Source organism: Spermophilus citellus (genome assembly GCF_964194105.1).
Source record: "Spermophilus citellus genome assembly, chromosome: 1".
Taxonomy (NCBI): Eukaryota; Metazoa; Chordata; class Mammalia; order Rodentia; family Sciuridae; genus Spermophilus; species Spermophilus citellus.
In genome coordinates, this window is record NC_138182.1 from 168,307,206 (window position 1) to 168,330,054 (window position 22,849).

The 22,849-nt window shown below is 33.3% G+C and overlaps 1 protein-coding gene across 6 annotated transcripts in view; it reads left to right on the forward strand.

Annotated features, from left to right (window-relative positions):
- Window positions 1-22,849, forward strand: part of DMXL1 (Dmx like 1) — a 164,179-nt gene that overhangs the window by 32,761 nt on the left and 108,569 nt on the right. For 5 of the 6 annotated variants that reach the window (XR_014019040.1, XR_014019041.1, XM_081268583.1 and 2 more), the window contains exons 6-15: window positions 1,278-1,344; window positions 2,509-2,687; window positions 5,920-6,109; window positions 7,262-7,430; window positions 11,159-11,371; window positions 14,410-14,663; window positions 14,758-15,442; window positions 15,532-15,653; window positions 21,279-21,368; window positions 21,448-21,550. Coding sequence is in view for 4 of the 6 variants with exons in the window: in XM_081268583.1 (XP_081124709.1) it covers window positions 1,278-1,344; window positions 2,509-2,687; window positions 5,920-6,109; window positions 7,262-7,430; window positions 11,159-11,371; window positions 14,410-14,663; window positions 14,758-15,442; window positions 15,532-15,653; window positions 21,279-21,368; window positions 21,448-21,550 (2,072 nt within the window). In the remaining 2 variants the exon portion in view is untranslated. The remainder of the gene's footprint in view (window positions 1-1,277; window positions 1,345-2,508; window positions 2,688-5,919; window positions 6,110-7,261; window positions 7,431-11,158; window positions 11,372-14,409; window positions 14,664-14,757; window positions 15,443-15,531; window positions 15,654-21,278; window positions 21,369-21,447; window positions 21,551-22,849) is intronic. The other variant, XM_081268581.1, reaches the window with a different exon arrangement.

Genomic DNA, 22,849 nt, shown 5'->3' on the forward strand with positions numbered 1-22,849 from the left:
AAAAATTATTTGTATTTGAAATGAAATGTGACAATTACTCCTTGGCCTGCTTTGTAAATATGTTTAGTACAGATCTAGCTAAGCATGACTTTGAAAAAAGAAAACTAGAAAGCAATTGTAGTGACAGGTGTTTTGAAAAAAAAATTATATATATATATTTTTAGTTGTTGATAGACTTTTATTTTATTCATTTATTTATATGTTGTGCTGAGAATTGAACCCAGTGCCTCACACAAGCTAGGCACTGAGCTACAACCCCAGCCCAGTGATAGGATTTTTAAGACCAATCTATGGGCGAGAGGGGAAGGCAGTATAAGCCAAAATTCCTTTGCGAAGAAAAGGTAAGCATATACCAAGTAGATGGATGAAGTGGGCCAGTTGAATTCATGATTATTTCAAGTCTCCTATTAACCCACACATAATTAATTAAGTAAATGTTACCCAAAGGAAGGCCAAATTCATTTTAAAATACTAGTTTATTGTTTGAAAATATATTTAAGAATATAGTGATCCAGACTTTAGAAATTACATTTCCAGATTAAAAATTGAAGTAATTCTCTAAGGGCATAAAAGCTATGACTTCTGTTTTATACTTTAAAGATTTTGACAAATCATTACTTGTTTGAGTCTTAGGGAATGTATTTTTGTTGTTAAAATTTATCCTTGGTGTTGGAGTTGTAGTTTCAGCGGTAGAGCATGTGTGAGGCACTGGGTTATATTCTCAGCACCACATATAAATATGTAAATAAAATAAAGTTCTATCAACAACTAAAAAACATTTTTAAGAAATTTATCTCAGTAACTTGTTCATATTTAGGTACACTTAAAGTGGTAGAGGGCTGGGGATATAGCTCAGTTGGTAGAGTGCTTGCCTCACATGCACAAGGCCCTGAATTCAATCTCAGGATCACATAATAATAATAATAATAATAATAATAATAGTGGTAGAGCATGTGCTTAGCATGTGTAGGGCCCTGGGTTCAGTCCCAGCACTGAAAAAAGGATAGTTGTACCTTTATAGCTGGGTCCAGTGTGCCTATAGTTCAGGTTACATAGAAGGCTGAGGCAGGAGGATCACTTGAGCCTGAGAGTTCTGAACCACCCTGGAAAACACAGCAAGACCCAGTGCCTTAAAAGAAAATGTAACAAAATTATGAGTGTGAAACTGTATTATCACAAAATTTTTATTTGAAGCCATGCTGAAGTATAATTTTGAGAATATTACAATTTTTCTTATTTAATTTTCTTGTAAATTATTCGTTATCTTTAATTTTCAGAACTGCTTCCCAAGTTCATTTAATGAAATTTTCACCAGATGGAGAATTTTTTGCCACTGCTGGGAAGGTAAATCATGAAATGCTATTGTCAAATTGTGTGTTTATACTTTAATTTTAAATTTTAAGAACATTATTCAGCTTCATTTTTTTATTGATTTAATTTGAAATATTATTTTGTATTAGAAACTAAATAGCAAAAATTGTTTAAATATAATGGTGTTAAAAGGCAGTATGGTATAATTGAAACACCTTAAACTCAGACAGATCTAGATGTATACTACCTTTTACCAACTTTATCGTATAGGGCAAATTAGTTTCTTTGCACCTTCATTTTCTCATGTGTAAGATAGTATAATAAAACCTATTTCATAGATCATTTAATCATAGGATTAATTTAGACAGTGTATATAAAGTACCTTCCACATGTTGTACAATCAACAAGCTATAGCTTTTTTTTTAGTGCACATACTTTGTTGTTATCTGTTCATTTCAGAGTAGTGTATTTTTCTTGAAATTATTTTAGTTTTAATCATTGGTTCACAGAACAGTTCATGAAGCACTAGTTGTCTGAAATTATTGTTTCCATGGCCCAAAGCCTTCTGCACACTGAATGTGAGACACTGTAAAACCACAGAAAAATGTGTTTATTTTTAGAGGAGAGAATTTGAACTGTTCTTTTTAATTGGATTTCTAGGTAAAAATTGAATTACCAATTAAAAGCAGCACCTAGTACTTTCTAGTCTCCCTTGTTCTTTTCTTATTTTTTCAAATTAGGTGCAAATTTTATCATACATAGAATATTTTATGTAATATTATTTATTACCTATTGTTGTCAGCATAGTCTTAGAAAATGAAAAGTGTTCTTTTTTCAGTTATCAGCAGTCTTTGTAATTCTGCTGGTGATATTGCTTTCTTAGATGATTCTTGGCTTAAGAGGAAAAAAGCCCCTAATTTCATCTTTCAGACTTTCCCAAATGATTCCATTTTCCATAGTGTGTGGTAATTAGCAAGCATTTTCTTGAACACAGAATACACCCATTCACCCACTCCAGTTCTTAAAATTAAGGAATGCTAATAGAAAACTATCAGAATCAGAGATTTTTTTCTGTCCTGTTTAATACTTCTTCGCATCTCCAAGTTCCTGACATTGGGAAGGAAAATCCTACTTTTGCTATTTGACTTAACTTAAACTTAATTCTAATCTAGGCTTTTTTTGGTTCTTTTCCCGTAGGATGACTGCCTTTTAAAGGTGTGGTATAATGTAGAAAACTGGCGGATAGCTGTTAACTCTCCAGATGGAAGTTCAGAAAAACAATCCCAAGGAGAAATTGACTTTTCTTTTGTATATCTGGCCCATCCTCGAGCTATAAATGGATTTTCCTGGCGTAAAACAAGCAAATATATGCCTAGGTCAGTGGATTGTTCATTTTTTTCCTGTGTATTAAGAGAACTTTGTCATTGTGATTTGAATTGCTTTTCTCACTTTGAGAGTCCATAGCTATAGGAATTTTGAGCCTATGAAGATTAGAGTACTACCCCCTGGTATTTATACCTATGGCTATGAGTCAATTATGATTGATGCTTAGTATAAGAACCATGTGAAAGGAGTTTAAGGTATGATAATTAGCTTTCATATTATATGTCTCAAGTCAGAGTTGTGCATCTTTTCTTTTCCTTCTCTGTGTTGTTCAGTTGTTACATCTTTTATTGTTTGAACTTTTTCATATTCATTTCCCCATTTTGTGCCTTCTAGCACATATCTCCTCTGGATTCCTTTTTTTTTTTAGTTGTAGATGGACACAACACCTTTATTTTTGTTTGTTTAGTTTTTTTTTTACATGGTGCTGAGGATTGAAACCAGTGCCTCACACATGCAAGGCAAGAGCTCTATTGCTGAGCCACAACCTCAGTCCTAGATTTCTTTTTTTAAATATTATCTTTATTGAGAGGAGATAGCTTGAATTCCCAAGCATTTACCTGACTATTCCCAGTGTCTTTGAGGACATTCCTTGAACTGGGTATAGGTTTAACCATACAAACACACCCTAACATATACATATGTACCTTTTAGTACTTCCTTTCTTTCCTGTTGTCTTTGGAAGACTTGATACCACACTGAATTTTTGCCTATCCTCAAATAAGTTGCTGAAATACAGATAAATCCTTTTTAGTACAACATGGCAATTTTCAGCTTGGCTGTGCCATTTCACTTTGTCTCTTATTTTTTCACTGTTTTGTGAATTTTGTCATCTGTGTGCTATGTTCTATGAAACCTCCTAAGCTATCTGTGGTATTGCAACTAAATCATTCATTAACTTTATTTCTGGGCCAATAAAATATATACCTAGACTTTTAGGCCATAGTACAGTAGACACTGTTTTTCTTGTCCATCCCTCTGGTCTAACAAGGTATAGGTATAAGAGGGACACTCTAGGAAAAATAATAGTTCGGTTCTTAGGAAAATGTTTCAGATTCTTTGGGATAAGAAAGTGTGAACAATCTATAGTGTTAGCAAAACAAATTTAGCCCAACTGTGTATAAGTACTATTGTTCTGTTACCTCTGAGACTGTTGCTTACCCATGTAAAAATGTGTTTAGAATAGTAAGGTCATGACAAAATATTAACTTAGTTTTAAAAGTTAGAATGACCCCAGTTGTTATCACCAACCCTACATTTTTTTGAAGTTCCCTGAATTTCACTTTTGAACTTTTGTCATTTAGAAAACAGCTAATCTCTGAGGTTTTTAGTTTTCATTTTTGTTTTACCAGCTTGCCTTTAAGTATATTGTGGGAAGGCTGACCCTTTCTCAAGAGAATGAATGTGATCCCATCAAAGACTGTTACTTTTTCTGACATGTCATTTTCACTGGATGATACAGTTGGGTTTGTTTTGGTTTTTTAGACTGTGTGTGTTGCCCAGGTTGGCTCTGAACTCATGGGCTCAAGTTAAACTCTTAGCCTCCTGAGTAACTGGAATACAAGTTCACATTACCATACCTGGCTTCAGTTGTTTTGTTTTTCTATATAAAATAGAGATTCCCTCACAAATGACTAATGTATGTAAAGGGACTGATGTATTGAGAAAGAATGGGCAAGTTTTTATGACAAGCAGTTACTTTTTTACTAATTAAAAATTGATAAATGTAGGACAGGTTGAGAATTTTAATGATATCCCGCAAGAACCTCCAAGACTTGGTTGCAGGTATCAAGTTTCAAAATCATTGTTACATTAAAGTAAAACAGGTGTTAGGGACCCCTACTCATCACATGGTTATACCTATTGTTGTTGTTGTTGTTGTTTTGGAGGCTGCTATATATTAACACAATATGCCAATAAAGATAAGATACCTTTGTAAAGAAGTGAGGAAGAAAGATATTGCCAGGGTAATGTCTCAAACAGATCAGGGTAGTCCCACCATGCTTTTTTTTATACCTCTTGCCAGTTGTTCACATTGAATATCTATAAGATATTCTGAGGGTTTTCACCTGGGGCTACCTACACTTCAGCTTCTTGGCCCTCTCCTTGCTTCTGAATTGTGACCTTATTTCCTTGCTATTTTGCTGCTAAGTTCTTATGCCTCTTTTGATTCAGTTCTTTAATGACTACCTTCTGCTGTTCCTTAATCATTACCTTCTGCTGTTCCGTAATAAGCCTTTTGATTCTACCAATTACTTATTGACAATATAAACCTTGGACTTTACTTTTAATTTCATTGCCATAGTCTGTGTATATGTGAATATATTAGAAACAGAGAGGAAGGGAGGCTAGGAGAGGAATAGAAAAAAATTTGGAGGCAGGGTGGGGAAAGGAAGGAGAAGCAGGGCCTTGCACTTGCTGAGCAAATGCTCTACCACTGAACTACAACCCCACAGAGTTATCTGATAAAGCCTTCTATTGATTGTTGGTTTTAGCCAGATATTTTGGAATAAGTACCTTCTACAAAGTATTATGTCTTTTTCTTTCATTTTTCTAAACTTACTGAATTACCTGGTAGAAGGAAATCTTCACTGATATGAATTCAGGCCTCTACACCTTGATGTTTAGAGGTTTTTTAAATATATGTATAATTTATTTTTATTTTGAAAGAGGTCACAGGAAGGAATGAACTGAAAGTCAAGAATAAGGAAGGCCAGTGGAGTGTTGATTTATCATGAGTGTTCTTGTTCTCAATTGCTTTAGGTATAGATAGGCAAGGAGAGAATAAATATACAAATAATTTTTATAGACCAGTGTGTAGGTTCCATTACAGAAAGTCAATCCCCAGTAAACCCCCTTCCAAAAAAAAAAAAAAAAAAAGTAAAACTGAAGCATTATTAAATAATTAAAGTATTAACCATCCACTAAATAAATCAGAAAATTTTATTAGATATATTTTTTTTGTTATCAGCTAAGGAATTATGGCTTGATCTTGGTCTTTGTTCTTTAAATGCAAGAAGAATCTTAGATTATTGAAACAAGAATTACTGAATTCTAGGCAGAAAAGAAATAGGCTGGCAAGCATTTATGGTGATAAAATCTACGTATATGTTGACTTTTTTGTAGTTATATTAGTTATGTATGTTTATTTATAGAACTTTGTAGAGTATTTATGATATTGTGTGAAACTTGTATTCTTGCCTCTAAAATCTTTTTATTCCTTAGGGCGTCTGTATGTAATGTACTATTGACTTGCTGCAAAGATAATGTGTGTCGTCTTTGGGTAGAGACATTTTTACCAAATGATTGTTTGCTATATGGAGGTGACTGCAATCATTGGTCGGAACCAATTAATTTAACAAATAACTTCAAGAGAAATACTTCCAGTAAAGAACGAGTTCAAAATGCTTTAGAAGTGAGTGTTTTTATTAGAGATTATTTCCTTTGAATTTTAAAAACTTTGTACACTGCCATTTTTGTAACAGTAATATAAGAAACCTGTGTCTTAGGAAAATAATTTTCACAAATTTTTAGTTTTATCTTGTTCCAAAAACATTCTTAAGGACTTTGTATAGAGCATAAAACCAATTAATTACCGCATAACTGGTGATAACAAAAAACTGATGATAATTGACTTACCTGAGTTAACAAAGTAAATTAAAATAGAAGAATGCTAAGATTCAACTGTAACAATAATTTATTTCCTCTTTCTTAGAACTTGTGGTAGACTAGTTTATCTTACTCTTATCACTTGTTGTTTTTAGAACCACCAAAACTTAGAGTCTTTAATTAGTTTGGAAAGTAAAAGTCAACTTTTGATGTTTGATTTGATTAAAGATAGAATAACAAGACAGACTCATATTGAAAACAAATGGTTTATCTTTGGATCCTTTATATGATTATGGAGCAATTCTTTTAAATCTGAATAAGTATTCTAATATTTCCGAGTGTAAGTAAATGTATATTTCATTGTACACCCAACAACACATAGAATTGTGTTTAATAATAGCTCAAAGAAGTCCTACCCTAGGAATCTGAAGAGTTTTTCTACTTTGGCTCTGCCTCTTGTTAGCTAGATGAGCTTGGGTTCTACATAAACTGTTTTATCATACAAAAGATGAGAATGACAATATTTGTACTGTCTCCCTCATGGGATCAGATGAGACGATATTGATGAAAATATTCTGTAAATTAATAAATATTCTAATGTATTATGGTAATATTCAAAGCTTCCTGGTCACAGGGAGTAAGCTGTGGACAAAGTTGTATAAATAAAGACACTGTTTATAGACACATTATTGGAAAAATGATTTTTTTCAAGAAATTAATTTTAAGAAAATAAACCAAATAAAAATTGCAAAGTGTTGTGTAGAGTTTGAGAGAGGAACTCATGCACTTTAAGTTTTAATGTTATTCTTCAGGATTCAAATATGCTATTAAAATATTGAAAGATGTTTTTTACAAATAAAGTTATTGGAAATAGGGTATATGTAACTTCAAATAACAGTATGATGCAGACTACACATACAATATAGGCATTAGTTTTACTTTGCTTTTATTCACACAGGTAAATCTAAGACATTTTCGTAGAGGTCGAAGGAGATCACTTGCACTTGTAGCACATACTGGCTATCTGCCTCATCAGCAAGATCCTCACCATGTCCACAGGAACACTCCACTGCATGCCAATGCACTTTGCCACTTTCATATTGCAGCTAGCATCAACCCAGCTACAGGTAATAAAGCATAGCTCAAAACATGTTTTTGAGATTGATTTTATAACAAGTAAGCTATACTTTTAGTTTTTGAATATATAAAACATTGAAGGTAACTGACTTTGCCAGTTTTTCATTATAGCTAGTCCACTGGTTTCTAATTATTTGCTTTTTAAGGCCATGATTTGGTTTATGATATAAAATCTTAATTTATTATTAATTTTTCAAAAGTTGAGATTTGAGCTATAGTCGTTAATGCCACAAAAGTAATATTGTATAATTATAGTTGTTAAAACTATTGTTTGATGCTTTATCTTTGGAGTCATTTCACAAGTAGGTAAGAAACAATGTAAAAGTTATAATTGGAAGAATTACAAAACTTATCTCAATAGTTAAGTATGTATTAATAGGCAGACTGAAAGATCTAGAATATCTGGGTCTACCTATAAATTTGGAAATTGTTTTTCCCTTTTTAGTAAATAGTGTTGTCATGTATAAAATCCATTGATCACAATTGAAGCTCTTAAGTGTAACGTTGGAATATTATTTGAAAAAGAATTAAAAGACTATATTTGTGCATGATAAATGTCATTTGTACAAAAGTGAAAAGTAAAAACTTCTTTTCACGGCTATCCAAACTCCCATCTCTCTCCCTAGAAAAGAACTACTAATTTTTATATGCTGTGGAATATTTTAAGCATCAATTAAGCCTTAGTTGGAAATTACAATATGGCATTCTTCAAGGAAACATAGCAATAAGTATGATTCATTAGTTAATTGATTAGAATTTTGTTCAGCAAAGTGACAAGTGCTATGCTGTGTCAATGTATAGAGATACTTGAAAAGTTTTTCCAATATTCTTAGCTTTTATTTGGTTAATACCAGTGGAGCTGTAAAGGAATCCATGAATGAAGAAAATGGGAGACTATTGAATTTTCTTCATTAAAAAATTATATAGGATTGGGAAAGGTCATCACTTTTATCAAAAATATGTTGACAATTGATATAATACAAAATTATCTCTAAGATCAATGGAATAACTTTGAAGGTCCTTGCTGAATAAAGGGCAGTATTGGGCTGGGAGTGTAGCTCAGTGGTAGAGTGCTTATGTATCAAGCACAAGACCTCAGATTCAATTCCTAGCACAGAAAATAAAATATTTTAAAAACAACAAAAAGGGTCAATATTTTGAGAATTAAGAAAGCTTAAATTCTCAGACTATGGAAAAAGCTGAGAGGTTACTGAGAAAGGAACCCTAAATTCCAGTGTGACATCTTGACTAGCTTTTAATAAGGGAAACTCTAAAACCTTTCCTTAGATATTAGGTTGCTAAGGAAAGTGTACAGTAGATCAAATTAATGTAATATTATTTTCAGCTAGATTGAACTTTATGGAGAATTCCTTTTCCTAAATTCAGTCTGGTGGCATGACCTTTCTGGATGGTATATTTCTTACTTAAAGCATAGCTTTTAGATTATAGTTACTTGCCCATCAATAGAAATAGCCACAGGAGAGGGTTTTGACAGAACATGCTCTGTCTGTGCTAGATCCCATATCCTTTTGATGAAAATTTCTTATAAAAATGGAAAACAAATTATTAGAATGAAGTCAGGATATAAAAGAGGTTTGAGTTTCCTTTTAGTTAGAATTTTTCTGCTAAAACCCAGCTTTATTCCTTCCCTTTGTGTATTTAATAGCTAGGCCTGTGGTCCACAAAAGTCATTACTGATCTCATTTTGGTTGATTGTAAGTCAGATACAAGAAAATCTTACCCATAGCTTCTTGGGAATGTCCTCTCAGTTCCTGGCAGTACTTTGTATACATCCAGAAACAATAGGATTGGCAGCTCCTCTTGGATTTTTTTTTAATATTTATTTTTTAGCTTTTAGGTGGACATAATATATTTATTTTATTTTTATATGGTTCTGAGGATGGAATCCAGTGCCTCTTGCATGCCAGGCGAGTATGCTGCTACTTGAGCCATATCCCCAGCCCTGGATTTTATTGAGTACTTATACCAGTGTAGAAACTAGAAATGGTGATAGGAACTGGAGATACAGTGGCAATCAAAATGGGTGTCATACTTTTGTTATGAAGTATATAATCAGGTAGGTGATAGATAAATATTAATCAAATAATTATATTAAGGAATGTATAGGTAATAAACAAAAGCCCTTGAACCGAATGTTAGAATTTGTCTTTAACTGAACAGTCAGCTCTTTTATCTTTTCTTTTACCATTTGTTTCCTGTAGTATTCTTCTGTTGGTATTTAACAGTAGACACATTATTTGAACAGATATTTAATTTGAATTATTTATAATTTCTTTAAAAAATAGATTTATTTTGGAGAAAATGGTTTATATTCCTTGAATCTATTCCAGCCTTTACCATTCAGCAGGTACCAGCATGATCCAGATTTGATATAACATGATAGACTTGGATTTTCCTTTACCTGCATTAATTAGGGATAACTTGTCATAACTAAGTGGATTTACTATACTTATCACTATACTTACTAGCAATTATATCAAAAGTAATATCAAGAAACTTTTTTTTTTTTTTTTTTTTTAGCTGAGGGTGGTATGTTTTGAATGCTTTCCTTATGCATGAGAAGGGAACCTCAATTTTGTACCTTCTAACTTCAGCTTGATGCTAATAAATAATATCAATCACAGATTTAGATGGTTAGATCATTACAGAAGTTAATGTGTCAATCTGTTAAGATGTTGCTAACCAGGTTCAGGGTATACTACTATAGTTCCAGTAACTCAGAATACCAGCATCAGCAAGTAAGCAAGTCCCTCAGAAACTTGGTGAAACTGTCTCAAAATGAAAAATAAAAAGGTCTCAAAATGAAAAATAAAATGCCCCTGGCTTCAATCTGCAATATATATATATATATATATATATATATATATATATATATATATATATATATATATATATAAAGATTGATGTTGAATAATATTTTATATAGGTTAACTGATATTTAAGAGGTTTAAGATAAATGTAATATTATTATTACTTTATCCAAATCCATAGAATGGTTCACCAAGAGTGAACTCTTAACTGTGTACTCTGGATGACAGTGATGTTCAGTGTGGGTTCATCAATTTTAACAAATGTAACAATGTTGATAATAGCAGAGACTAGGCATGTATGGGAACTGAGAGTATATAACTCTTTCTGTACCTTTCTCTCCATTTTCTGTGAATCTAAAAGTGCTCTAAAAAAGATCTTTTAAAAACCAAAGCAAAATAAAATTAAGTTAAATTAAAAAGCAGAGGGGCTGGGGTTGTGGCTCAGTGGTAGAGCGGCTTGCCTTGCACATGTGAGGCACTGGGTTCGATCCTAGGCACCACATAAAAATAAAATAAAGGTATTATGTCCATCTACAATTAAAAGCATTAAAAAAAAAAAAAGTGGAGAGTCCAGGGGCAATGGTGCACACACTTATAATCCCAGCAGCTCCAGAGACAGAGGCAGGAGGATCATGAGTTCAAAGATAGCCTCCTCAATTTATCGAGGTACTAAGCAACTGAGGGAGACCCTAAATAAAATACAGAATAGGGCTGGGAATGTGGCTAAGCAGTCGAGTGTCCTTCAGTTCAATCCCCAGAACCCAAAAAGAAAAAGTGGAGAAATACTTTTTCAGACACACAAAAGATATGTAATAATCAAAATAAGAATTATGAATGTTTTATATGCCATTTGGTAAAAATTTTAATCTTGTGATTTTTTTTTATAGACATTCCTCTTCTTCCATCTATTACATCTCTGAGTTTAAGTGAAAATGAAGAGAAGAGTGGACCTTTTGTGGTACACTGGTTAAACAATAAAGAGCTGCAGTTTACTTTGTCCATGGAAGTCTTTTTACAGCAACTTAGAAAAAGTTTTGAACATCCATCTTCTGAGGCCAGTGTAGAAGAAGGTAATCAAGCAGATATAAAATCTGATGAAGGTAAAGCTTTAAAACTGAAAGTTTAATTTGTTAAAGATAACCTTTTTTAAGATTAGGGTTAAACTATTGTCAGAAATAAACTCAAAAATCACAGTGGCATAATGCAAATATGCACTAACTCATTTATTAGTATGGTGTAGATGTTACTGTTCCAAAAATTGCTTTTTTCACATGGTGATTTAAGAATTTAGGGTTTTGTGCTCTAGTGGGTTAGTCAGCCTCCAGGACTTTGCTACTTAAAGGACTTTCTATGGAATAGCAGTATTTCCATTACCTGGGAAGTTCTTAGAAATGCATAATCTCGGCTCTATACAGACTTACTAAGCCAGGATCTATAATTTAATAAAATTTCCAGGGGATTTGTATGCATGTTAAAGTTGAGGAGTGCTAAGATCTTAAATTCCTCTGTATTCAGCCTACAGTTGCTGTAGAGAGAGAAGAGAAAGGTATAAGTGTTTTTCAACCTTGACTTGGAAATGACATATTATTTCACTCTCATTCCATTGACCAGAAATAGTTACAGGGTTCCATATAGTTTCTTACTGAATAACCATTATATGCTAAATTTAATACTAAATATTAGGGCTTTGGATGTAACTCAGTGATAAAGCACTTTCCTAACATGTATGAAACCCTGGGTTCAATCCCCATTGCCAAGAAAAGAAAAAGAACATAATACCAAATACTAATATATAATGAATACTAAAATATAATACTAAATACAATACTGAATATGAAAGTTCAGTGTGTATTTAGCCATCCATCTCTGCTGTAGGCTAGATTATAAATGTGTTTGTTTTTTAACAAGTTTTGTTTACCTGATCATTAGAAAATAAAATAAAATAGCACAGTTATAGTTTTTGCATTATTAAGTTTATGGGTGTCCTTGCAGATTGATTCTGTTCTTCCTCTCCTCTCCTATTACTGGTTATCAAACCCAGGGTCTTGCACATGTTAGGCAAGTGCTTTATCATTGAGCTATCTTCCAATCCAGTTTGATTTTTATCTATGCTTATATAAGCAGTTGGGATTTTGTTTTGTTTTGTTTTGGAGGGAAATTACTGGGATTTGAACCCTGGGGCTTTACTACTGAGCTACATCCCCAACTCTTTTTATTTTAATTCTTTAAAATTTATTTATTTATTTCTTTCTGTGGTGCTGAGGATTGAACTCAGTGTTTCATGCATATGAAGTCAGCACTCTACCACTGAGCCACATCCCCAGCACCCCTTTTATTTTTTATTTTGAGACAGTGTCTTGCTTGCTAAGTTGCCTAGAGCCTCACTGAGCTGCTAAGGCTGGCATTGAATTTGTGATCCTCTTGTCTCAGCCTCTGTAGTTGCTGGAATTTGGGTGTGCACCACCATGCTTGCCTGGTCGTTGTTGTTTTGTTTTTAAAATAGTACTATGGTTATTCATGTAAACAAAAATAATGTTTTGCAACTTGTTTTATTTAATAGGCAGTTTTCTATCTTATTGTTTGTTTTTCTGTAACTAAGAAAAAGCTTTGATTTCTTTACTGATAACTATTTAATTCTAAATAGTTTGTCACTGTATTAATTGTAGTACAGTGACACATCATTTCTTCGTTGTGTGAATTTTTGTATAACATAAACTCCTAGATGTGGAATTACCAGGGAGTATATAGATTTTAAATATCAATAAGTTCTGCCAAATGGCCCAGCAGTAATGTTTGTCAGTTTATAGTTTCTCTAACTGTATCCAAATATCCTCTTGTGCCTCCTTTTGACATTATCTTTTCATTATGGTTTTTTTATCAGATGAAAAAGGAAAAAGGGCATCCTTTTACTTTGTATTTTCTTTGATGCAAGTTGAACAGAATGAGTGAATATATTTTGTTTTAATTCTTTATGCCTGACTTTTCATGCCCCTTGCCCTTTAAAGTAATTTGTCATTTTCTAATTGATTTATATATCTTATCTTTATTCTAGGGGGTTGGGTACTGGGGATTGAACTCAGGGACACTGGACCACTGATCCAAATCCCCAGCCCTATTTTGTGTTTTATTTAGAAACAGGGTCTCACTGAGTTGCTTAGTGCCTCACTAAACTGCTGAGGATGGCTTTGAACCCATGATCCTCCTGCCTCAGCCTCCTGAGCCACTGGGATTACAGGCATGTGGCACCACACCCAGCTATATGTTTTATCTTTTTTAAATCTGATAAACAGTTAAAATATTTTTTAAGGGACCATGTTAAGAAAGACTCTATATTTCTAACCAAGAATTAAGGGGAGGGCACGGGTTGTAGCTCAGTGGTAGAGCACATGCCTAGCATGTGTGAAGCTCTGGGTTTGATCCTCAACACCACAAAAAGATAAATAAATAAAATAAAAGGTATTATATGTATGTGTGTGTGTGTATACACACACACACACACACACATATATGCATATATATATATATATATATATATATATATATATATATATATATTTTAATTAAGGGGAGTGTTTAAGGGCTGAAATTTTCAAAAAAAAATTATAATAACAAATTTAAGGTACTAACATATTGAAGGATGTCTGGAAATTGGGTCCTGTGATTCCTTTAAAATAGTTAAGATATCATGTCAGTTACAAGTGTATATACCTAGATGACTAGTGTGGCATACTCAAGTTTGTATAGATCTAATGGTGAAGAAAATACAAATAAAATAGTGTATTTAAAAATTCAGCCCCAGAATTATAGTCCCAGTTCTAACTTTCATTTTACCATGAGTAAAACTGAGGTCTAAAGTTGTAGTGTATCTTAGTGAAATTAACCTGAGTGCTAATTGTAGAATATCTGTGTTTAGAATCCAATTTTCCACTTTTCTAGTTTAGTATTATTCCTTTTGCTCACTACTTGACTCAGTTCTGTAGGCTTTCTTATTACTCAGTCAAATTCAGTGACCTTATATCCCTGGAGCAAATTTATTGGTAAGAGGCAGCCTATGTTTGTTAATATAAAAACTATGTTTCTCTTGAATACTTTTATAAAGCTATTCTTTACTTGTTTCATGAACTCTTTTTGCTTATAGAGATGGATGATGGTATTGATGATCTGAAAATAACTCATGACAAGAAGGAATTGGGTGGTGATAAAATAGTATCAAACTCAAATTTTACACCATTACCATCAGCTGCCATTGATCATCAGATTGAATTACTTCTGTCTGAATGGAATAAAAATGCAGACATGCTTTTCAGTATTCATCCCATGGATGGTTCTTTACTAGTTTGGCATGTAGATTGGCTGGATGAATACCAGCCTGGTATGTTTCGTCAAGTACAGGTACTATTACTATAATATCTATGGAGATATTCTTGTTTTATGGTATCTCTGTATATAATTTTATATGTTCTAATATTTTCTTTCTTAATTGTAGGTGTCCTTTGTTTCCAGAATTCCTGTAGCTTTCCCCACAGGTGATGCGAACTCTCTCTGTAAAAGCATAGTAATGTATGCCTGTACGAAGAATGTGGACTTGGCTATTCAGCAGGGGAAACAAAAACCTTCTGGCCTCACTCGTTCCACATCAATGCTTATCTCTTCTGGTCACAACAAATCATCTAATAGTTTAAAATTAAGTATTTTTACCCCTAATGTTATGATGATTTCAAAGCATGCTGATGGTTCTCTGAATCAGTGGCTGGTCAGTTTTGCTGAGGAATCTGCTTTTTCTACAGTTCTTAGTATTTCTCACAAATCCAGATATTGTGGTCATCGTTTTCATCTTAATGATTTAGCTTGCCACTCAGTATTACCATTATTACTGACAACGTCACACCATAATGCATTAAGGACACCAGATGTTGATAACCAAAAGCAACCTCATGATTCTGTAAATTTTGAAGAATATTCTTTGACACAACAAAGTAAAAGCGCTGGTGATATGGCATTTCAGGATCCCAATGCAGTTTATAGTGAGCTTATTCTTTGGAGGGTTGATCCGGTTGGGCCATTGTCTTTTTCTGGAGGAGTGTCTGAGCTTGCCCGGATTAATTCTCTTCATGTTTCTGCCTTTTCCAATGTGGCATGGCTTCCTACGCTTATACCCAGTTATTGTCTAGGTAAGCATTCTATTTTTATTTCACTAATTTAGATTTTTTGACATTATGACCAAAGGCGTAAATTTTAAATGTTTGTAAATACTTTGTAGGTGCATACTGCAACTCTCCTAGTGCATGCTTTGTAGCTAGTGATGGACAATATCTGAGGTTATATGAAGCAGTAATTGATGCCAAGAAACTATTATATGAGCTTTCCAACCCTGAAATTTCTGTGAGTACTGTCTTTTTAAATAGTTTAAGTGTTTAATATGATGTTTGCCATATTTTACTTCATAATTATTGCAGATTTTATGACAGTGTGTTTTGCAAAAATGTAGGGTGTGACCATTATGCAAAGCTTTTTTAAAAATAAAAATTCTGCTACCATTACTTAAAACCATTTATTACCAAACTGTCTTTGGTATAAGACTAGGATGCATGGAATATATGTTAAAATTTATTAGTCTAAATTAATGCATAATATTTCTTTTTGACAGTTCAGCAAACACTTTTCTAGTCTAGAAAAAAAAGTTAATAATTGTTAGATATGAAAATAAAAAGCCCTCAGCATGGTTATGGTTTAGGGAGGAATTCTTTTGATAGCATTGCAAAGCTTTTACTTTATGAGAGGCCACACTTCTTTCTATGCCTAACTAATAGCAGCCTGTCAACTATATTGTCTCCGTTAAGCAAGCATTTCTACTTTTTTTGGTTTTGGTGTTTGTTGAACATCCCCTGAGGCAGCCTTCAGTTCTACGTGAGCTTCCTGGTTAGGAGATCCAAGCCATCTTCTCAGCTAGAAATTAATGCACTTGTTAATGCTTGAGTTACAAAGTTGCAGTCAATGGTCTGCCCCAATCCCGTTTCTTCTATAAATTATTTTTAATGCCTGATTTTGGAAAAGGCAAAATTTTCCAAAACAAATACATAGTATAACAGTAGAAATATATATTTATTAAGGATTATCTGTTTGTTATGCACTGTTTAAGTGTTGGGAATTTAGTCATGAACAAAACAGATACCCTTATATTCTAGTGAAGAGAGGTGGTGGTGCAGGGGTGGAGAGGAGTCAGGTAAAAATATATACAGAAAAGATACCATTTGAGAAAAGACCTGCAGGAGATGAGGGAGCTGGTATGTGGTTAAGGAAAGGGTGATCCAGGAAGAGGGATCGCCAACTCAAAGACTTAGAAACTAGAGTATGTTGGTTATGTAAAGAAATAGCAAGTAGATCATTGTGGCTAGAGTAGAGAAAGTGAGGTGAAGAGTAGTCAGGTGTAAGAGCAGGAAGTTAGCCTTGCCAGACCATGTAAGCCCTTGTAGTCCATTGTGAAAACTTTGGCTTTTACTATGAATAATGTGGAAACCATTGAAGAAAATGATAGGGTGATAGGATTTGGGTGATATGAAATTCTGGTAACTACATAGATTAGATGTGTGAAGCAGAAGTGAAATCAGAGAAAACCAATTTGGGATTTGGTCCAGGTGAAAGTAAAGGGACTTAGAATGGTAGCAAGTAGTAATGATAGAGATAAGAATTGAAATTCTCAATGTTTTGAACATTGAATAGTCAGAATTGAACTGGATATGAATGAATGTGAGTAAAAAGGGTGACTCCCATGGATTGTGGGAATTCAGCATTAGGTAAAGTATTCTATTCTTAAGTTCTTTAGCAGGGTACAAAGGCAACATACAAAAATCAATAGTTTTTCTATACATAAGTATGAATTCACTGAAAAAGAAATCAGGAAAAATATTCCATTCAAAATTGCCTCAGGTTGGGGAGTCGGGGGGAGTCTTAGGAATAAATCTAAGCAAGGAGGTAAAATGCCTCTACATTGAAAATTATAGAACACTAAAGAAAGAAATTAAAGAAGATACTAAAAGATGGAACGACCCCCACCCCGACCCCCCACGTTTAGGGAGAAAGGTATACTTATACATTGCTGGTGTGACTGAAAATTGGTGCAGCCACTCTGGAAAGCAGTATGGAGATTCCTCAAAAAATTAGAAATGGAACCACTGTTTGACCGAGCTGTCCTACTCCTTGGTATATATCCAGAGGATTTAAGATAAGTATATTACAGTGACACAGCCACATCAATGTTTATAGCAGCTCACTTAACAGTAGCTAAGCTATGGAACCAACCTAGATGCCCTTCAACAGATGAATGGATTTAAAAATGTGGTATATACGCACAATGGAGTATTAGCCATAAAGAAGAATGGCTTTATGACATTTGTAAGAAAATGTATGGCTCTGGAGATTATCATGCTAAGGAAATAAGCCATTCCCTAAAAAGCCAGAGGTTGAATCTTTTTGCTGATATGAGCAAGCCAATAAAGGGAGAGAGGGGAAGAATAAATATTCAGTAGATTAGTCAAAGGGGCATCAATGGAGGGAAGAAGGGATAGGAAAAGGAAAGACAATGAAATGAATCCAAAATAATTTTTCTAAGTACATACATGAATACACCATAGTGAATCCCACCATCATGTAGATCCATAAGAATGGAGTCCCAATTAGAATAAAATATATTCCATGCTTATATAATTATATCAAAATGAATTCTGCTGTCATGTATTACCAAAAAGAACCAATTAAAAAAGACCACCCACATTCATGGAATTAATATTATTAAAAATATTATTGGTATTAATATTATTAAATTAATAATTAACATTATAAATATTATTAAATTAATAAACATTACTAAATAGTTTAATATTATTAAATAGCCTTATTACCAAAAACTATCTACAGATGCAATGTGATTCCCATCAAAATACCAATGACATCCTTCACACAATGAGGGGAAAAAAAAGTCCTAAAATTAATATGGAAGAATAAAAGACCCAGACAGCGAAAGCAGTTCTAAGCCAAAAAAGCAGTTCTTTATATGTGTGTGTGTTTGTGTGTGTGCATGTATTTTTAGTTGTAGATGGACACAATACCTTTATTTGTTTTTATGTGGTGCTGGGCATCGAACATAGTACCTCATGCACGCTAGGCAACCACTCTACCTCTGAGCCACAAGCCCAGCCCCAGAAAAGCAATTCTTGAGTTATCAAAGTACGTAACTTCAAATTATACTATAGAACTATAGAAACTAACAGTGCATGGTAGTGACATGAAAACATTAAAACAGACATACAGACCAATGGAACAGAACAGAGACAAACCCACAGATCTATAGTCATCTAGATGATCCTTCACAAAGGTACCAAAAACATGTTAGAGGAAAAAAAAAAAAAAACCTTGGTGGTGCTGAAAAGAAATAATAATCTACATAGAAAAATGAGACAAGATCTCTATCATTCATACTGCACAAAAGTAATTCAAAATGGGTGAAAGACTTAGGAATTAGACCAGAAACTATGCAATTCCTAGAAGGAAATGTAGAGTCAACACTACAACATATAGACACAAGCTCCAACTTCCTTGATCAGACTCCTAAAGCTCAAGAAATAATACCAAGAATTAATAAATGGTGTGGCATAGAATTAAAAAGCTTCTTCAGAGTAAAGAAAACAGTTGAGGGGCTGGGGCTGTGGCTCAGTGGTAGAATGCTTGCCTAGCACATGTGAGGCCCTGGGTTTGATGCTCAGCACCACATAAAAATTAACAAATAAATGTATTGTGTCCAACTACAACTAAAAAATAAATATTAAAAAAAAAGAAAACAGTTGATGTGAAGAGAGAACCTGCAGAATGTAAGAAAATCTTTGTTATTTACTTTAAAAAAATTTTTTTTGTACTTACAGATGGACAGAATGCCTTTATTTTATTTATTTATTTTTTATGTGGTGCTGAGGATTGAACCCAGTGCCTCACGCATGCTAGGCAAGCTCTCTGCCACTGAGCTACAGCCCCAGCCCCTGCTATGTACTCTTCTGATGGATGATTAATATCCATAATATATAAAGTACTCAGAAAATTTACCCCACCCAAAAAACCCCAATCAATAAATGGGTAAATGAATTAAATAGATACTTCTCAAAAGATAAAGTACAATGAACAACAAACATGAAAAAATGTGCAATGACTTGTGGAAGTCAGTATGGAGGTTCCTCAAAAGATTAGGAATGGAATTATCATATGACCCAGCTATACCACTCCTCTATATTTATCCTGAAGAATTAAAGTTAACATACTATAGTGATACATGTGTACTCATGTTCACAGCAGCACTATTCATAATAGGCAAACTATGGAATCAGCCAATGTGACTGTCACTGGAAAAATGGATAAAATTACAATGGAGCCAAGTGCATGCCTGTAATCCCAGCAGCTCAGGAGGCCGGGGTAGAAAGATCATAAGTTCAAAGTGAGCCTTAGCAACTTAGTGAGGCCCTAAGCAACTCAGCGACACTTGGTGTCTAAATAAAATAGAAAAATGGGCTGGGCATGTGGCTCAGTGATTAAGCGCTCCTGGGATCAATCCTCAGTACTAGAATAGAGAGAAAAAGGAAAAAAAAAAAACACAGTCGAGTTTTATTCAGTCATAAAGAATAAAATGTCATTTGCAGGAAAAAAAATGGATGGAACTGGAGCTCATCATGTTAACTAAGGCTCAGAAAATAAAGGGTTTTCCACACGCAGATTCTAGAGAGGAAAATGGAAAAAGTAATCGATGGAATGGGAGAGATCTCAAAAAAAAAAAAAATAGAAGGAAGACCAATAGAGCAGAGGAAGAAGACTAGAGGGTGGAAGGATGGGAGGGAAAGGGGAAATTGGAGGGACCAATATTGACCAAATTATATTATTATATTGTTTCCCTATGCATGAATATATAATAATGAATCCCGCTATCATATATAATTATAATGCACCAATAAAATCATAAGAACAAGAATAAAGACAAAGAAATACTCAGTTCTTGATATGAGTTGAAATGAAAAATTTTACATGAGCATTTTTTTGAGGGGCAAGGAGAGTCAAGAGCCTGACTTTGTGCATGCTAATTTTGAGATGCCTGTTTGACATCCAAGATACTCAGTACTGGTCTCTGGAGTTTAGAGGGAGGTGAGGCCTAAAGATATAAATTAAGAAGTTGTTGGTAGATAAATTTAAAGTTGTAGAAGTTGATGAAATTGTGGAGGGAGGGAGCAAATGATAGAAGTATTGAATGCTAGAGCATTCCATTGTTAAAAGTAGTATGAATGTGGTATATATTAGAAACCAAATGAAGAAAGTGTTTCAGAGAAGAAAATGAACAGCAGGATTAGATAGATGCTTTTATGGACAGATCAAGTTAGGAATATTGACCACAATTAGCAGAGTGAACTTGACTAAAGCAGTCGGGGTTTAAGAGGCTTAAAAAATCAGCATATATAGATAGTGTGTCAACTTATTTCTTTAGCTCTATCTTTCCCACCTCAAAATTAATACTTAAAAAGCACTGCTTCTGGGGCTGGGGTTGTGGCTCAGTGGTAGAGTGCTCGCCTAGAATGCACAAGACACTGGGTTCGATCCTCAGCACCACATAAATGTAAAATAAAGATATTGTGTCCACCTAAAACGTAAGAATAAATATTTTAAAAAAAGCACTGCTTCTTAGAACATATCCAGGACATTTAATTTAGTATTTCGCATTCATGGATATAAAATATTTTCCCCCTAAAAATTACAAGCAGTGTTTTTATTTTTTGTCTGTATCAATTGAGCTGTCACTGTTCCTAAGTAATTCCTTTTAAGGTAAAATCCTAGAATGTTGATTGTTGAAAGGAATTGTATTTAGTCTCACTTGAACTTAATTGTTATTTATCTGTTATGCCTAAAAATTCATGTTATTTGCTTTTAATTACTTTTGAATTTATTGTTTAGTAAAGGAGATATCAATTTTTTAAAAAACAGAAATATGTTGGTGAAGTGTTTAACATCGTCAGTCAACAATCAACAGCAAGGCCAGGATGCATTATTGCGTTAGATCCCATTACCAAACTTGTAAGTATTATTTTTCTGTTACTTAGCGTCAGGTATGTGATATGTATCCCAACTTATGTTGATATTTGTTTATATTTAGCATGGCAAAAAAACCCAACTGCTTCATGTTTTTCAAGAAGATTTTATTTTGAATAATCTTGAGAGGAAAAGTCTCGGAAAAGACAACATTTTAGTTGATACAGGTAAAGAATTTTTATCTGTATTAACATATTAATATAGAGTATCTTAAGTAGTTACTAAAGATAAATTGATATGTTTTACATTGTGATCTCAAGTTAAAATTGTCCTGTGTACATTTCTAATATTATTATAAATATTGACAACTATATATTTATTTTGAGACAGGTTCTTAATATGTTGCCCATGCTGCCCTTGAACTCCTGGGTTCAAGCAATAATGCCCCAGCATCCGGAATAACTGGTACTACAGGCTCATGTCACTTATCCTGGGTTATTTTTTAATTATTAACTAGAAATGGAAAAAAAAAACAAAGGAATTTCTCAGTTATATAGTTTTTAAAAAACATAATAGAAATATTTACCATTGATATTTGCATATTCATCGAATAGATAAGATCTTACTCTACATAGGATTATATGGATCTCTGGCCTTTTAGAAACCTATAATTTAAAGAAATAGCTTAAAAATTCAAGCTATGGGGTCCTTAAAGGCTAAGTGTTTTTGTTTTTTTGTTGGTACTGGGAATTGAACCTGGAGCCATGTGCATGTCAGTGATCTACCACTGAGCTACATCCCCAGCCCTTTTGTATTTTTATTTTGAGACGTAGTCTCTTTAAGTTACTCAGGCTGGGTTTAAATTTGCCATCCTCCTTCCTTATCCTGCCTAGTAGTTGGAATTATAGGCATGTGCCACTGTGCCTGCTGATTAAGTATCTTAATGTACTTTTTATACTAAACGTTTAAAATTCTTTATTAAACTCACTGCTCAACATTAGCTGTTAATTTACATGAAGGAAAATGAGAAAAATAAAACTAAAATTTCTTGATCTTTAATCTTAATTACAGAACCAAACCAAACTCAGAAATGATGTTCCTTAAGATTAAAATCTTATAAAGATTTATAAGTTTACCACTTATCAAGTCAGTTATCAAGTCTGAAATAATATTAACTACATTCTCTACTTGTTCCAGATATTTTTTTTTTCTGACTTCTCTTGTACATTGTTTATTCTACCTCTTGGATATTATTTCTAACACCATTTCCATTTTTCTTCTCTTTTAAGAAGTATTCCTTAGAATTCTCCACTTTTACATTGAACATCCAGTTTCTTACCCCTGCTTTTATTTAGTCTTCTATCATTTTCCCTGAGTTTTCATGAGCTGTGAAAATACACTTTACTCATGTTTTATGATGTTGAACACGATGGAAATACGCTAAAAATGGGGAATAAAGATGGCAAGTATAGAATAAAATATTGTTTATTTAAATAAAAAGGTTTTTTATCTTTTTATATTAAAAT